General features: G+C 44.6%; 1 protein-coding gene across 2 annotated transcripts; it reads left to right on the top strand.

Moving 5' to 3' along the window:
* The first annotated feature begins 9,961 nt into the window (after nucleotides 1-9,961).
* LOC101986041 (carbonyl reductase [NADPH] 1-like) lies at nucleotides 9,962-14,020 on the top strand. Of its 2 annotated transcripts, XM_026787441.1 has the most exons (4): nucleotides 9,962-10,241; nucleotides 10,481-10,489; nucleotides 11,801-11,908; nucleotides 13,567-14,020. In XM_026787441.1, the coding sequence occupies exons 1-4, from the start codon at nucleotides 9,962-9,964 to the stop codon at nucleotides 14,001-14,003; spliced, it is 834 nt and encodes a 277-aa protein (XP_026643242.1). In that variant the 3' UTR covers nucleotides 14,004-14,020. The 2 variants fall into 2 exon arrangements, with proteins under 2 accessions (XP_026643242.1, XP_005345232.1); XM_005345175.2 differs by lacking the exon at nucleotides 10,481-10,489.
* Nucleotides 14,021-18,000: the final 3,980 nt, after the last annotated feature.

Here is an 18,000-nt window from a genome sequence, read left to right as displayed (position 1 = left end):
AGGGTTTGGGTTCCCCTAGAATCTCATCCCTGGCAACCTGATCTGTATAGTTATTACCTTGGGCCTGTAGGCTCTGGTCTTTTTGGTGCCCTGGCCAATGGACCATTGCCAGTTTGACAGGTAGCCAGATGCTCTCCCAAAGCTGCATAACCACCCTGTTTATTTTTGATGGTTTTTCTTCTGATGTCAAAAGGCTTCTTTGTTTATATATTTGTCAATGAGCATGAGCCATAGCAAAAGCAAATCAGTTACCTATATACATACTTTTTTTTTTCCTTAAGCCCATTTTAGTGACTGAGTGCTATTATTTTTGTTCTCTGGGCAAATGTGTCCCTAGATAGGGCGTGTACTCAGTGACTTCTCATTGGCCTGTAACCACCTCCATCCCTGCATACCTGACTCCTTCTTTGACCAAACTGCTGCTGTCGGTATAGAGGTCCATGTCTCCCTCAATAAGAAGGGACATCTGTCAGATCTTGTCAAGGACCTGAAGTGACATACAACATCTCAAGTCAGTCGTGGACAGGTACCTCAGGGTCGCCATCCGGTAGCAGGGTGGCAGGGTTGATGGCCAAAGATTCATTGAAAATCAGTCTTTGTGTAGAAGGAGAGCATGGTATTGAGTTAAATGAGGGTGTGACAACCACCAATAAGTTTCATCCCGAGCAGGGACTGCTGCATGTGGGGCCATTAGACTTTGTCCCAGTGTAAGTCTGGCTGATTTCTCAAGAACTGTGGTAGCCACTATGGTCCACAGGCAAGGTGACCATCCAGAGGCCACTAGATCCAATCTTTCTGAAATATAGGCTACTGGCCTTTTCCAAGGACCTAGGGTTTGTGCTGTAGCCATGTCAGAGGAGCAGCAGGTGGCAATTCAAGTTCAGGTGTCAGTCCACTGGGAGTAAATTCCCTGCTGGGTAAATCTCGGATAGGTAAGGCTCTGAGACCATAGGCTCCAGATGTCTTTTGCTTCTGCTGTGCCTTTACATGTTTGTCATTGCCATATTTCTCTGGTCCCTAACATGGTGTGAATGAGTGTGGGGAGATTCCCCACTGCCTGTAATGTGGTGTTTATCTCCATTCTACTGGGCATTTTTACCTGTGGATTACTATGAAGATGATGTCTTCTTATGCTATACTAACTACTAATAATAATGTTAGTTTTAAATATAGTTTTGATAATAAAAATATAAATAAGGAAGTATTGCACAGCTAGAACACATGAGTTTCTATTGAGGAGCCATATAGACTGTGGCTTAGGTTAATGATTAAGAAAAACAACTGAGTTTTTGTAGCTCGGCCACCTTAAATTCTAATCTTAATGTTGGGAGATGTGTTCACAGTTTTTGGAGTGCGGCATATCTGAAACAAAGCTTTAAAAATAACTTAAAGTTAGACTAAGATGTTTTTGTCAAATAGCTTTGAGGGGAAAAACCCAAGAAGACAGTCGAAAGTTTTAGAAAGGTACATAGTTGAGTAAGGAACCTGTTAATGTCAGGGAACAAGAACAACGCAGCTCAATTGTCATTAGCTCATTGCCTTTCTGCTAAGATTGGTTGATGACAAAAGGTGAGGATTAATTCCTTATACCCATTCTGCCCTCAATCTCCTGATATAAAAAACTATTGATGAGTGGGTATGTACCATAAAGATTTAAAATAGAGCTGACTGATTCTTTTTCATACATAAAAGTTTTGTCTTAGCTGTTCACCTTGGTAGTCGGAAGAACCAAGAGCAAGGTGTGCTCTTCAGTGTCTTCAAGGTGTACAACCCAGGGGGAAGTAACTCTTTGATCCTGGAGGACTGGAACAAAGAGTCCCCAAGATTGGATTGGGGGTCTAATCTCGCTGGAGCCTCCAAGAATGTTGATCCCACTGAGAAAGGATGAAGATCTCTACCAAAATAAAGGCCAATTAAGCAAGCTTTCTATACTATCCATAAGACTCCAAAGCACGACTTGAGAGAGCAGTATGGGTTGACTTGTCAGGACTCTCCTTTTAGAGAAAAGGTGCAGACCAGGCATTTTCAAAGGAAGGAGGTGACCTAAGGTTTTAGCAAGCAAGTTTTACAGAAGCAGACAGCAGGATATGATTACTTAACAGGTCATCTTGGCAAAACATCTCAAGATAGCTCAAGATTCCTTGGCAGACCATCTTATCAGGGTAGAGCTCAGGATACATATAAAGTGTGAATCAAATGCCATGGGGCAGCATGTCAAATCTGAGAAATAGATTAAAGCAAACTTTAGTTTTTCAGTAAACAGAAACAAACTTGTTCCGACCTTGTAACAAAATGGCCTCCAACCCTAACATCAAGCTAGGCTGATCCTTCATTCCAAAGAAGCACAAAGAGTTCAATGTATGCAAATCAATAAATGTAATATATCATGTAATGGGCATGAGGACAGAAATCATGTGGTCATTCCAATAGATCCAGTAATGGCCTTCTATAAAATTTCCCATTGCTTTATAATTAAAAACTCAGAAGAGGCTAGAAATGAAGGGAACCTGTAGATTGCATCATGCTAAGTGAAGAGAGACTTGCATTCACACTAAGACTGTGTGGGCAAAGATGTTAATATAAGACCTGAGGCATGGTGGCACATGCCTTCAATTGCAGAACTCTGGGGGTAGAAACATGGATATTTGTGAGTTCAAAGTTAAGCCTTGCTACAAAGTGAGTTCTAGGACAACCAGACTGTTAAAATCCTGTCTTAAAAAGTCAAAAGAAAGAAAGAAAAAGAAATGAGGAAGGAAAGAAGAGACCAGGGGGAAAGAAGGGCAAAAGCTATAAGACATATACATAGGTAGGGACTTTCAGAATAGAACTCCAGTCCCTCAGGACATGGATAAATGGTACCTCGTGAAATTAAAAAGCTTTTTCACAATGAAGGAAACAGTGCTGGAGTGAAGAGACAGCATACAGAATGTGAGATCTTGGCTCAGTATATGTCTGACCAAAGATTAATAGCTAGAATATATTTTTTATAAACTCTAAAGCCTAAACAACACGAAATCCAACAACCCAATCAACATATTGGGTAACAACTTGTACCGAAAGTTCTCAAAAGATGAAATACTGATGGCCAATAAACATATGATGATACTCACCCTCATTTGCTCTCAGTGGATGAAAACTAAAATTGTAATGGCAAAAGTAAAATGCTTCAGGTCCCCGAGCAGAAGCAGTGGGCAGCCAGTCCCACACAAGGAGCCATGTGGTTGGTGAGAGAATTCAATGGGTCAGCCAGTCCCACAAGGAGAGACAGATGGATGGGCATGCCATAAGACCACACCACAGGTCTCCAAAGGTGACTGTCCCCAGACAGGGAGCCACACGGCAGGTGAGAGAAAGAGACATGGATAGGTACGCCATGCAGAGTGAGGTTGGATATTTATTTAGTGGGTTATGGAGGGGGAAAGAGAGAAGGGAAGATGGGGAAGAGCAGAGAGAGGCAGGAGGGAGAGGAAGGGGAGAAGTGAGAAGAAGGGAGAGACCGAAGCTCCTTCTTTGAGGGAGATGGAAAGGAAAGGACTCAGGCTGGAAGCTGAAGATCAGCTTGCCTCAGTGGACAGGGGAGGGAGTGGGCATGGCTTGTCTCTTAAAAGGACAGAGCAGACCATTACATACCCATGCCTTTTTTATAATAAAAAGGTGGGAGTTTAGGCACAACAAATTAAAGGAATTGGGGTGGCAGATTCTCAAGACTGCTTCCTGCTTCTTTGTGGGCATCATCTTTTGGGGGGAAGGAACCTGAGAAAACTGGGTGTTGGTCACATCCTGGCATAGCTGGTCTGTTTGTTCCTGTCTGGTGTTTGTGGTATGGAAATGCCTAGTGTCTCTTATAGCTGTTTAAGGTATTGACAGAGCAGGGGACAAAGTTAAGTTTAGGAAAAAAATTTTTAGGACCAGGGAATTGAGGAGGGTATATCTGACCTGTTTAAGGTGGATCCTTCAATTTGCCTCCCTAAAACTCACAAGAATTTTTAGGGTTTGTGAAAACACAAGTTTTTTTGTTTTTTGGGTTTTTTTTTTTTTTTTTTTTTTTTTTTGGATTTTCAAGACAGGCTTTCTCCGTAGCTTTTTGGTTCCTGTCCTGGAACTCGCTCTTGTAGACCAGGCTGGCCTCAAACTCACAGAGATCCACCTGCCTCTGCCTCCCAAGTACTGGGATTAAAGGCGTACACCACCACCACCCGGCTGAAAACATAAGTTTTAAACAGCAGCAGAATGACTTTGATGGATATTTTTTCACAATGAAAATTATTTTTAAAACTATGGAAGGCAGTGTGAGAGAGAATTTTGATTAACTTGTATTTGTCCTCACACCTTTATAACTTGCAGGTACATACCTTAATAACTTGTATTTGTTTGTTTGGTGAGGTGTTGTGGGAGGTCCTCCCGCTCCTCCAGCCTATAGCCGCTGAGATACCAGCCCATTGGGGCGTGGTCTCTCTCCCTTTAAAAAAGCGGCCACTTCCCTCTCCTCTCTCTCTTCACTTCCTGCTCTGCAGGTGACTAGACTCCCTTCCTGGTTGCACAGAGGGCTGTTGTCTGGGACGGAGATCTGTAAGTTTTTTCCCCTTTAAATAAATGTCACCCTATTAATCATAATTCCAAACTGGTGTGGCATTGTTTGTGACTTACACCTTCAGTGAGGTCGTCCTTTTAAACTGACAAAACCTCTCAGCTGTCAAACTGCATCAAAGATCTTTGAGAAGGGTAATATTTTACTTGAGTTATTTATTAAACAATAGAGAACTTGCTTGGTTGGCACCTAGAGTTACTCCTCAGGGTCTTCATGGTCGCTAAAGGTCATATTTGCCTTTTGCTGTTTAGTGCAGGGCTTGCCAGGCTCCAAAAGATCCTTTGGGCTAAGAAATCTGGAGGAAGACAAGCCTACCCTGGCCTGAGCAGCTAGGCTGTTGATTCCAGCAATTCTTTCCACTGTCTGGTTATCTTCAGTTTAGATGAAAGGCAGTTTTTTTTCCCAATGGTCAGTGCTTGGCAGTTGAAGTGAATTGCAGGTGGATGTTGCTCTGTACCCATTTGTCTTCTGTTTACTTTGGAGGAAATAGAGTCCTGCTGCTAGAAGCCAACCTGCCTCTTTTTGTTTGAAAAGTTTTTTAATAATTAAATATTTAAATGCCATAATCCTCAGATTGCTGAGTAGTTGAGAGCTGTTTATCAGGTATAGATGAGTTATAACTACAGTATAGAATCTTCCTGGCGAGCTGAGTCCAAGCTTGACTGTATTGGCTCTCAATTTAACAGGTAAGATTTACACTCATAAAAAGATAGAAAGAAGAAAAACTGCTTGTAATACAGGTTAACAGTAGAACTGACAATAATAGAGAACAGCTTCATATATGGTCAGATTTACACTTGTAAAAAGACAGAAAGAAGAAAAAACTGCTTGCAGTAGAAGGCTAATGGCAGAACTGACAATAGTATAAAACATCTTAATATATTTTAAATGAGAGTTGGATTAAATACAAAGTACTTTTGTAAAAGATTTAAAAGTACATACCAGTTTAAAACATGAGACTTACTGTTTTTTTTGTAGTCTGAAATAAGATGCAATGAACAATTATAACATTTAACAGTAAACATAGGTACATTTAAGTTACATGTATGAACACACATACACACAGTAAACAGGAATTGAGTAAAGTGGATGCTCTTGGTGGGCCCTACCAAAGGCATGTCACTGTTCAAAGCAAACATGCAAGAGTCAGCAAAAGGAATTTAGAGACAAAAACATGAGTAAGCCAGGGAACCATTCAGGGTATGCTTCAGTAAAGATGGCAGGACTTGATCACTGACCTGGCTCTCAGGCAAGATGGTGGTAAGGTCACCTGACCTCGGTCAAAATGGCAGCAATCACATGTTGTATGGAAAAAAACCATGATTTTTGAGCTGCAGGGATTTTAAGTTTAATAATAAGAGAGACTTAGAGGTGTGATCTGCCTTGTCACTGAGCCACCATGCAACAAGCCATGGCAGAGAGCAAAATGCTGGAATTGAAAACAGGCACCTTGTGGATCCAACCAATCTTGTTGGCAACAATAGCAGTGGCAGGGCAGCTTGAGAAAACTCCTTCCATTTGCCTGTGTGCTGACAGTAGTTAGAAAGCTCCCGTAAAAGTGGAGCCAGTGGGACACCAGAAGAGTAAGGGTACAAGCTGAAGAAGTAGGGCATTAAGGCCTGGGGTTTTAGGGCCTCTAAAAGGCACCTATCCCAGGGGGAGGCTGGATTGATGGACATGGATGGCTTCTACCTGTAGCTGAAACCGTGAAAACTTGCAAAAACAGTGACAACACAAGGCCATAGGGGATATCACCCCTCTATAGGCAGATTATGAATCCACAGTAAATACCACAGGGCTTGTAGGAGAGCATCCTCTGCCTACAGGCAAAGTGCTAAAGCCTGACTGACTCCAGTTGGGGTGACGTGGAAGCCAGAGAGGCCAGAAGCCACTCCAAGCAGCCTTTCAAGGCGGGGTGGGGAGAAAAAAAGAGAAACAAAACCAAGGGACCCTGGACCTCCAGCCAAATGCACCATACAGCATGTGCAGTGCTAGCATGGGAGGACTGACCCCAGATCATCCAGTCACAATTTTAGCTAAGGGAAGCAATCCAGAAATGAATGTCAGCAAAGGGCTCAACCATAGCCAGAAAGACCATGGCTGTACTCCCATTTTTAGGAACACCAAAAGACTTCCAGGAGCTCAACAGTCAATTCGTCGGGTTCGGAGAAATGGTTAAGCTGACCAGAATGGGGGAACTCATCAATTGAAGCCGGTGGTGTGTGTAGAAATTTCACTCAAGCAGGTAAAATAGAGAGCTCTTGTAAAGAAACCTGGTTCCCTAGCCTAGAGTTCCCATGCAGAGTGAAGTTGGATATTTATTTAGTGGGTTATGGAAGGGAAGAAGGGGGAAGAGCAGAGAGAGGAAGAGAGAGAAAGAGAGACAGAGAGAGAGAGGGAGGAAGGGGAGAAGTGGGGAGAAGGGAAAGACAGAAGCTGTCTCTTTGAGGGAGATGGAAAGGAAAGGACTCAGGCTGGAAGCTGAAGATCAGCTTGCCTTAGCAGACGAGGGGAGAGAGTGGGCATGGCTTGTCTCTTAAAGGGACAGAGCAGACCATTACAAATGACTACACTGAAAATCCATCTTACCCAGGTCAGAATGACAGTCATCAAAGAAACAATAGAGGCTGGAGAGATGACTTGCTGCGGGAGCTCCTTCTGCTCCTTCAGCCAATAGACTTTGAGATACCAGCCCACTGGGGTGTGGTCTCTTTCGCTTTAAAAAGCAACAGCAGCCCTCCCCTCTCACTCTCTTGCTTCGGACTCCAGTTTCAATGACTAGACTCCTTTCCTGGTCGTGTAGACGGTGTTCTGTAAGCTTTCTCCCCTCAAATAAATAACCCCTTTAAAATTACAAACTGGTGTGGGATTGTTTCATGCATTAATGGCTCAGCAGTTAGAAGCATTGGCTGCTCTCGCAGTTCAGTTCCCAGTATCTACACGGAGAATCACAACTGTCTGTAACTCCAGTCCTGAAAATTGGCAGCCTCTCTGGCTTCCACAGGCACCAGGCATGCACACGATACACATACATACAGGTATGCAAAACACACACACGTACACACACACACAATATAAATATATAAATAAAATTTAAAGGAAAATAAGTAGCAGTGGAAGGAAACCATAGCTCCTGCTAACAGGGATATGAGCTTGTCCAGTCACCCCTGACAGCAGCATGGAATATTGTGGTTTGAATGAAACTGGCCCCCGCAGGCTCATAGGAAGAGGCACTATTACAAGGTGTGTTCTTCTTTGAGTAGATGTGGCCTTCTTGGAGGAAGTATGTCACTGGGGGTGGGCTTTGAGGTTTCAGATGCTCAAACCAGTCCCAGGGACTCTCTCTGCCTGCTGCCTGTCAATCCATATGCAGAATTCTCAGCTCCTCTCCAGCACCAACTCTGCCTGCATGATGATAAGGGACTAAACCTCTGAACGGTAAGTCAGCCCCAATTAAATGTTTTTCTTTATAAGAGTTGTCATGGTCATGTTGTCTCTTTATGGCAATAGAACCCTAGCTATGATAGGAGATTTCTCAGAAAATGAAGAGTCAGTCTATACTGCTAGTCCGCTATTGTCATCCTGGCTGTTTGCCCAGCACACTGAGCGTTACTGTAGAGACACTGGCATGCCAGTGCTTACCCAGTCAGTTCCCAGTGCTAAGTTATAGGACAAGACTAGGCACCAAGAATGGAGGAATGGGCACACACACAGTGGAAGTTTCCAACTATAAAGAAAAGCAGAGTCATGTCATTTACAGGGAAATGGATGCAACTTGGAGGTGATGCCATTAGGCACCAAAATGAGCCTCAGAATGAAAAACATCACATGCCTTTTCCCACTTATGGATCCAAGACTTAACAGAGATATTAAAGCCTACATGACGTGAAGGCAGGATGAAGGTGAACTAGGGGGAGAGAGGGAACTAATGGGGTGGGACTAGAGAAGGGGTAGGGAACAGAGGAGGAATGTGCCCCATGTGCAATAGATATTAATATAACTTTTTATTAAAATCTGAACAGAGCAGTGCACCCTGAAGCCCTCTAAAGTATATTACAGAGGCTGCCCTCTGCTCTGGAAGCTGTCGTTCTGACCTGCAGGGTCAATGACGGCCATCTAGTACCCTAAGTGTAAGCCTGTGATGACTTAAGAGTATTTCCTGCCATCTATGGAAAACCTGGCCAAGCATCAGCCAGCAGTCTTTCTTTCCTATGAACAGTGAGCAGCCATCAGGTCCCCACTCATTCCTTCCAGCTCATTCTACGCTAGCTGTGAACACCCACTTCACTACAGAGAAAGGTTATAAACTCTAAGAAGAACAAACAATGGTCAGGATAGATCCCATTTCTCACAACAGGATGGGGAAGCCCCGGGGAGCCTCAGAAAGTTGAAGACAGAGAAGCAGATGTGAAAAATCAGGTCTAACCTTACATGGTCAACTGAACAGTTCTTGGTTGCCAGGTGAGCAGCTGCCAGGAGCCTCAAGAGCTCTTTATCAAAGCCTGGACTGCTTTTTCCTTTCCAGGTCAGTCAAGACCTTTCAAACGTCCTTCAAGAAAGCACTAGGTTTAGAGAGATCCTGGGGTCTCTATAATCTGGCCACACTTTTCTCCCTTGTTTTAACTGTCTATCAACATGTTCCGACTAGTACAAACTATCCAGTTTCTCCCTTGTTCTAACTCTCAACATGTTCCATGTTCTGACTGGTACAAACTATCCAGTTTCTCCCTTGTTCTAACTCTCAACATGTTCCATGTTCTGACTGGTACAAACTATCCAGTTTCTCCCTTGTTCTAACTCTCAACATGTTCCATGTTCTGACTGGTACAAACTATCCAGTTTCTATTGGGGTAAGCTGTTGTAAAACCAAATCCATGAGCAGCACCAATGTGTACCACCACTGGTTAAACACTCACCTATAAGGACAACTGGCCTGAGGGCAGTGGTGTCACACTTTTTAATCCCAGCACTCGGGAGGCAGAGGCAGGTGGCTCTATCTCTGTGAGTTCAAGGCCAGACTGGTCTACAAGAGCTAGTTCCAGGACAGGCTCCAAAGCTACAGAGAAACCCTGTCTCAAAACAAACAAACAAAAACGATTGGCCATGGAGAGACTAAGATGTCTTACTGTGAGGTGGAAACTTCACCCATCACTAACTCAGACTCACTCATCTCATTGGCTCTGAAGATGCATTGAGTCATGCCAAGGGCAGTACCCAAAACTGTTCCGGTGTCTGGGCTCTGGGCCAAAGGTTCCCGGGTACACAATCCTCCTGATGGTCACAGAATCTCAAGTACAACATCTTGGTAGCCCAGAGTCAGCTGAGTGAGTGAGTGAGTTCTTCTGGCAAGTGCCTCTCACTGTCCACTCAGCTATGGCATGGAGCAACCACGTAGCTCTGGTAACTGGGGCTAACAAGGGTATTGGCTTTGCGATCAGGCGTGACCTATGCCAAAAGTTCTCGGGGGACGTGGTGCTCACAGCCCGGAACCAGGCACGGGGCCAGGCTGCTGTGCAGCAGCTTCAGGCAGAAGGTCTGAACCCACGCTTCCACCAACTGGATATTGACGACCTGCACAGCATCCGCGCCATCCGTGACTTTCTTCTCAACGAGTACGGGGGACTGGACGTGCTGGTCAACAATGCAGGCATTGGCACCTGGCCCAAGAATAAGCCACCACCAACAGAAAGCGACTTCTTCAAAGACACCCAGCCAGGTATGTCTGCTCTTGGCCTGGCAGTGCAGACAGACGGGGTGGGGACACCTCTGGATTGTAGAGGTCTCAATCGCTTCCTGGATAGGAGCAAGCTAGGTTAGGAGCTTAAGAACAAAATGAATATTCCAGTGTTACAGGGTGCCTGGAGAGAGGGATTCCTGGGAGGCCCGAATAAGCTGAACGAAGTCTTTATTAAATGCTAGCATGACTGTCCCAAGCAGATTAGTGAGAGGTAAATCCAATTGTCAGCTGGTTTGCATTTTTAAGGGCAAAGGATGCAGTTGAGACATATAAAGAAAGGCAGCTCTGGACACTTGTAATCAGCAAGCATTGTTTGTAGAAGCAGAGAGAAACAGTTACAGTCCAGCTGTGAAACTTTAGCTCAGGGTGACATTCTATAGGAATTTAAGGCTGGTCCAGAGACCAATTTTACCCAAGATAATTTTAGCACTTAAAGTGTTCTTAGGAATGCTTTCATGAGATGGCATAACTATAGTTCAGTAGCCCACTATATAAGAGCCTAGAAGGTTCTATTCAAAGAACCTTAGCCGGTTATCTGGCTTGACTCTAAGGTTCTTTGTAGGTTTGTGTCAAATGCACGTTGTGATTGGATCTTAAGGCCAGCTGGGTTTAGTTCTAACTTGGGAAATAAGCAAGAAATGGGGAGGGGTCTTTTGTGCCAAAATTCCTTGTAGGATGCCTTCGCCTCAGCACCATCAGGAACCTCACAGAGACACAACAGTTAATTATTGATAGGTCTCTTAGTGATTATTCTTTTATGAAGAGACACAATGACCAAGGCAACTTACAAAAGCAAGCATTTTATTCCAAGTTTGCTTACATTTGTAGAGGACTTGTTCATGCTCATCATGGTACCAGACAGACACACTAACTGAGAGCTTTATATCCTGATCTGCAGAGAGAGAGGAGGGGGGCTAGACCTGGGGTGTCTGAGGAATAATTTTTTTGGTACACTGTGAAGATGTGTCACTCTGGTTGGTTTAATAAGAAGCTAAAGGACTGACATCTAGGGCAGAGAGAACACTGGGAAAAAGGCCAAGAGACACAGAGCAAGCAGGATGGTCATACAGAGACGAGGTAATAAAGCCACGAGTCAGAAAGAAAATTAATAGAAATGGGTTTGTTTCAGTTATAAGAGCTAGTTAGAAACAAGCCTAAACTATTGGCCAACCTTTCATAGTTAAAAATAAATTTCCATGTCATTACTAGGGAGCCAACGGTCCCAACCAAAAAAAAAAAAAAAAGTCCAACTACAGATTTCACTTCCAGTGACACACCTATTCCAACAAGGACACACATCACAATCGTTCCCAGACAGTCCCAATCCCTGGGACTAACCATTTGAATGGTTGAGTCTATGGGGGCCATTCTCGTTCAAACCACCACAGTGGGGCTCATCTAACTAGACCTCAAGTGCATTGTTGCAGCAAGTTCTGACTACTGACTGTTCTTCATTACTGTGCTCCCCCGACAAGGCACTGATCCTACCCATGTTCACATTCAAGCAGAAGCAGCAATGAAAACAAACTTTTTTGGTACCCGGAATGTCTGCATGGAGCTAATCCCTCTAATAAAACCTCAAGGTGAGTCTGGTGGGTGATATACTCTGCCCACCTGGGGTCTGCCTGCCTGGGATCTGCCATCCAGGGTCTGTCCTCCTGGAATCTGCCCACCTAGAGTCTTCCTGCCTGGGTTCTGCCTGCCTATGGTCTGCCTTCCTGGGGTCTGCCTGCCTATGGTCTACCCTCCTGGGGTCTGCTGCCTATGGTCTGCCCTCTTGGGGTCTGCTGCCTATGGTCTGCCCTCCTGGGGTCTGCTCCCTATGGTCTGCCCTCCTGGGGTCTGCTGCCTATGGTCTGCCCTCCTGGGGTCTGCCTTCCTGGGGTCTGCCTGCCTAGGGTCTTCCCTCCTGGGGTCTGCCTGCCTGGGGTCTGTCTCCTGGGGTCTGACGCCTGGGGTCTGACACCTGGGGTTTCCTGTCATCTCTTTTCGGGTCACTGCAGCTGCACCAACCTCCTTGCTAAGCCTTTGTCCTGTCATTGTTTCTCCAGAACCCACTGAAGTTCACTGTGACATCATGATGTGTATACCTGCCTCGTTTTCCTCCCTCAAATCCTGCTTAAAAAGTACCTTGTCCTGTGCCCTTCTGTGTGTCCAGGCCCTACTGGTGGAGCTTTCACCCACATCGACCCACTGGACACACTGCCCAGAAATTCTTCCACCGGCCTTGAACACTCCCAGAATTCTCTTCCCCTGACACGCGTCCATCCCTTGCCTTTTTGCCTCCTCATAACCATAATTCTCCATAAATCACCTTGGTAACCAACCAGTTTGTGAGAATCACCATGCTTATCCGTCAGAGCCAGAGCCTAGCACTGTACCTAAGAGTCTCCTGCACGGTCTGCCAGCGCAGCTCTGCATCCGGCCCTCTGCTGCAGTCCACACACAGGATCTCCTGGGCCTTTTCCTTTCCTTCCTGGTTACCTGCCTTGCTATTCCCCACACATTCCTTCAGTGAGAAGCCAAGCCTTAGCATGGTTTATATAGGTTACCATAAGATGACTCCACTTTCCTCCAGGCTCAGTGAGCTCCCCAAGGACCTGCACAGGACAAGCTAGCATGTATCTTTCATTTTAAATTCTTCTAATGCCACAAATAATTTGACCAGTGAGCCAGCCTCTCTCGGGTGGCTTTCTGTGCAGGCTTCCCACCCCACTGCAGCTAGCCCCTCCTCTTTTCACAGGGGTAGGTTAGTTGTGGTGATGGGAGAGAGCAAATAAAATGGATAGAAGTACCAGAAGTAAGCAGTATGAACCACGTTAGCTCCTCACTGTCCCTTCAAAGTAGACTTGGAAAGTCCCATCTCATCACCAACAAAAGGGTCAATGGAGGCACCAAAGACATCTGCTATGGACTGTGGGTGGCACACTTGTCACTGTGTTACAGGACACCAATAAAGACAAGTAACCACTTTAAAATATACATGTACAATTTAAACTCCCGCCCTTTGTACCAGCCTGCCCTTCTAGAAGATTTCAGTACTTCTGAAGACTGTGCTCCATAGACCTCAGAAGGCAGCCTTTTCACTGCCTGCTCAATCTGCCCAAGCTTGCCTTGTACTACCATGGTACTGTCCGTGTGTGTCCTTCTTTAGTGCACACAGTTGGGATCCTCTCAAGTGGGAATTTCTACGCTGAACCCCTTGCTCCTAGGAACTCATCATTTCTGTTGTGTATCTTAGGCAGAGTGGTGAACGTATCAAGCATGATAGGTCTCAGGGTCCTGAAAAACTGCAGCCCGGAGCTGCAGCAGAAGTTTCGAAGTGACACCATCACAGAGGAGGAGCTGGTGAGGCTCATGAACAAGTTTGTGGAGGACACAAAGAGAGGAGTACATGAGAAAGAAGGCTGGCCTAATAGTGCTTACGGGGTGACCAAGATTGGGGTGACAGTCCTGTCGAGAATCCAGGCCCGGAAACTCAGCGAGCAGAGGAAAGGGGACAAGATCCTCCTCAATGCCTGTTGCCCTGGGTGGGTTAGAACAGACATGGCAGGACCAGAAGCCCCCAAGAGCCCCGAAGAAGGAGCAGAGACCCCCGTGTACTTGGCCCTTTTGCCACCAGATGCAGAGGGACCTCATGGGCAGTTTGTTCAGGAAAAACAGGTTGAACAATGGTGAGCTCAACTCTCACCTCTTCCCACCGTCCCTGGTTCTGTACCCTATCCTAAAGGGAGACACAGCTCTACCCTCACCTCTTCCCATGGTCCCTGGTTCTGTACCCTATCCTAAAGGGAGACAAAGGCTCTAATTCTAATTCTAGGAAGTTTTATGATTTCCTCGAGGAGATACAATGAAATTCTTGGCAATAACAATGAAAATCAAGATGGACTAAATGGTTCTTTCTGTGTGTTCATTTGTTGTGTGTGTGTTTGTGTAGGGTGCTATGTTAGACATGGTTCCCTGCACAGTAAGTATGCACATGCATGCATAGTATGTACACAGACATTAGAAGAAAACGTTAGGTGTGGGTATTCAGGTGACCTCTTCTTTTTTTTAATTTTTGAGATAAAGCTGTGATGGCTTTATGTTGTAATATGAGCAGCGGGCTACGTTCCTGGCGCCTGGCCGCCTGCACAGCTAGCTTATGCCCCGAAATAATTACAAGGAAACTGTATTCAGAAATGTGTAGCCGGTTTATGACAGGCGCTCGAGATGTAAGAAAGTAGGACAGACAGCTTGAAATAAATGAGCTAACTCTGTAAAAAAAAAAAAAAAACACTGCCTGGCCCATTAGTTCCAGCCTCTTATTGGCTAGCTCTTACATATTGATCTAACTCATTTCTAATAATCTGTGTAGCCCACGAAGTGGCTTACCAGGGAAGATCTTAACCTGCATCTGTCTGGAGTGGGAGAATCATGGCAACTCCCTGACTCAGCTTCATTCTCCCAGCTACCTAATTTTCTGTCCTATCAGAGGCCAAGCAGTTTCTTTATTACTTAACCAATGAAACAACAGATAGAAAGATGACCCTCCTCCATCAGCTTTAAGTTATTTTTATCAATTCTTTGGGAATTCCATGCACCCATGCCATGGACTTTGAATATATTTGATCACATTCATCCCCTGCTTCCCTCACTTACTCCCGACAGGTTTATCCCCCATTTTCCCGCCCCCTTCCAACTTCATAGTATCTCTTTCTGCTACTGCTGTTGCTGCTGCTATTTAAACATGTTTGATTGACCTACCTGGAGCACATTCTTAAAGAAAACTGCCTCTCCTCCCCCAGAAGCTGTGAGCTGTCAATAGGTCCCCAGTCAAGTGCAGGGACACCCCCCCACATACTCTGTGTGCTTGAACACTGACTGTCTGTGAGCAGCCACAGACAACATGAGTTCTGAGTTCCGTGGTCCTGGGCACCCCCCTCCCCATTCTGTGCTTAAGCACTGACTGTCTGTGTGAAGCCACAGACGACATGAGTTCTGAGTGCAGCGGGCCTGCCCTGTTGAGGAGAGAGTGATTTGCTCTGGTTCTCCCCAGCCTCTGGCTCCATAGTCTTTCTGCCTCCTAGTCCTTAATGGCCTCTGGATCTTGGTGGGGAGCATGATACAGCGATCCTATTTGTTGTGAGCACTCCAGAGGTACTCATTGTCTGTACTCGACCAATTATGAGTTTCTCCATGAGCCATCATCCACTGCACACAGGAAGTTTCTATGATGAAGTCTGGGAGCAAAACTGGTCTATGGGGATAGAGGTACAACCTCAGAGGGCAGTCACATCTACGTCCATTCAGCAAAATAACAGTAATAGCTGTGAGTTCCCCAACAATGGGTTCTTGGCCAGATTTACAGTCCTAGGCATGTGTTTCCTCCCATGAGACTCTCGACCTGTGAGCCATGCCCTCCACGGGGTGCATATCGGATATTTACATTACAATTTGTAACAGTAGCAAAATTACAGTTGTGAAGTAGCAATGAAATAATTTCTTGGCTGGGATCACCACAACATGAGGAACTGTATTAAAGGGCCACAGCATTAGGAAGGCTGAGAACCACTGACTTAAATCCAATCAGAAAGCAGTAGTTTAACAAAATAAGCTTCATCCATTTCCTTGCAAATGATACCATTTCATATTTCTTTTTGGCTGAAAAATCTTCACCATGTGTGCATACAACATGGTATGTTTATTATCAGTTCATCTGTTGGTGGACCTCTCAGCTAAATGTCCATATTCTGGATGCTGCAAACAGGCACAGTTAGCATGAGTGTGCCCATGTCCCAGATGCGGTGAATAGACGCGGTTAACATGAATGTGCCGTGTCCTGGATGCTGTGAATAGTCACGATTAGCACAAACGTGCAGGTGATTCAGTCGCATGACTTCTTTGATTCCTTTGGCAGTTTTCTCAAGGATGATACAGCTGTATCATATGGTAGTTCACTTTTTCATTTCATACTTTCTTCCATGGTAGATTTTACATTTTACATTTCCAACACTATAGAAGGGTTCTTTTCCCCAACAAAACCATGTTTCCTTGATGATAGCCACTTCAACTGGGGCAAGATGGAAATTCAATTTTAACGTTGCTATTTTTATTCCAGCTCTGACTAGGAAGAAAAACAATCTCAATGGGATTTTAATTTGTATTTCCATGATGGCTAAGGGCATTGAACATTTTTTGGTTATTTATTGGTTATTTGTGCTTTTATTGAGAACTATCTGCTTAATTGATTAGCATATTTATATGGTTTTGATTTTGTTTTTCTTTTACTTCTAAGTTTTGAGTTCATTGTGTACTGTAACTGTTAATACCCTTTGTGGTTATTGCTTTTGCTTGGTTTTGGATGCTTATTCAAGGTATCGTTTCCTGAGTCACTGGAGCTCTTTTCAGAAAACCTTGTCCATCCTGATGCCTTAAACTCTGAGCCTCAAGTCTTTCTCTAGCAGCTTCAAAGTCTCAAACGTTAATGTTAATGTCTTTTATACCTTTTAATTGATTTTTAATTAATATTTTATTTTGTTTTCAACTCAAAAAAGAATATCAGTGATTATGTAAGGTTACACTGAGAAAGTTCAAATAGTCAAACACCAAAAACATTTTAGAAAATACAATTCATCTTGTGCTATGTTCGAAAGGAATGTGTATTTGGAAGGCACAGAAAGGCTTCGTACTTGCCTAGTGATTGGAGACATTACGCCTTAAATTTTCCATCTCACTTTGATGTGTATACATGTTAATTGTCCCTTTTAGAATTTTGCTTACTTTTTATTTTACTAGAATATCTTATTTATCCTGATATTTCACATGTGTAAAATGTGTATCTTGATTGTATTCACTCCCTCCAGGCATCCCTATGTTGCTCTTCCCGTTTTATGTCTTTGTTTTTTCTAAACTCACTGGGTTCAGCCAATGCTGCCTATTGGAATACTGACTGCTCTTTCTGGGTTGACCTTACACAAGTCGTGCCTGTGACCATAGCCACAGAGATTTCATGCATACAATGGCCGTGTCATGTCCAGAAGATGGCTCTCCTCACAGCTCTTAATTCCCTCCCCTTCCATGACATTCCCTGAGGCTGTAGCAGGGGGGTTGATATATGTGACTTATTTAGGGATGATAACTCAACAGCCTTGGACCAGCGGTGAGATGCTGTGTTAGCTGCTGACCACTGCAGAGAGAAACTTCTCTGGCCAAGGTTAAAGGAAGCACTAACCTATGTGTATAAATCTAAAGGTACATCGGCCATTTGACAACATATCTACGTAACCAGACAGAGCACTAGGTCCCCTCCTAGACTTTGTGTTCTCTCAGGCGACTTTCATATTACCATTACAAGGCACCATGGCCAAAGCAACTGCTAGAAGGAAGTTTATTGGGGGGTTATAGTCTCAGAGATTGAGCCCATGATCATCGTGGTGGGGGCATGGCAGTGGCACGGTCCTGAAGCAGTCGCTGAGGGTGTACATCCTCTCCACAAGTAAGAGGAATAAAGTGAGCTAACAAGGAGTGGGTAGGATTTGAAACCTCAAAGCCCACCCCCATTAACACACATCCACCAACAATGCTGTACCTCCAAATCCTGCCCAAACAGTTCCACCAAACAGGAGACCAAGCATTCAAATGTATGAAGCTGATGGGGGCGTTCTCAATCAAACCACTGCACTAGATATGCTTT

Source organism: Microtus ochrogaster, chromosome 2 (assembly GCF_000317375.1).
Source record: "Microtus ochrogaster isolate Prairie Vole_2 chromosome 2, MicOch1.0, whole genome shotgun sequence".
Lineage (NCBI taxonomy): Eukaryota > Metazoa > Chordata > Mammalia > Rodentia > Cricetidae > Microtus > Microtus ochrogaster.
The sequence above is the reverse complement of the archived record's forward strand: the minus strand, read 5'-3'. Positions and strand labels throughout refer to the sequence as shown.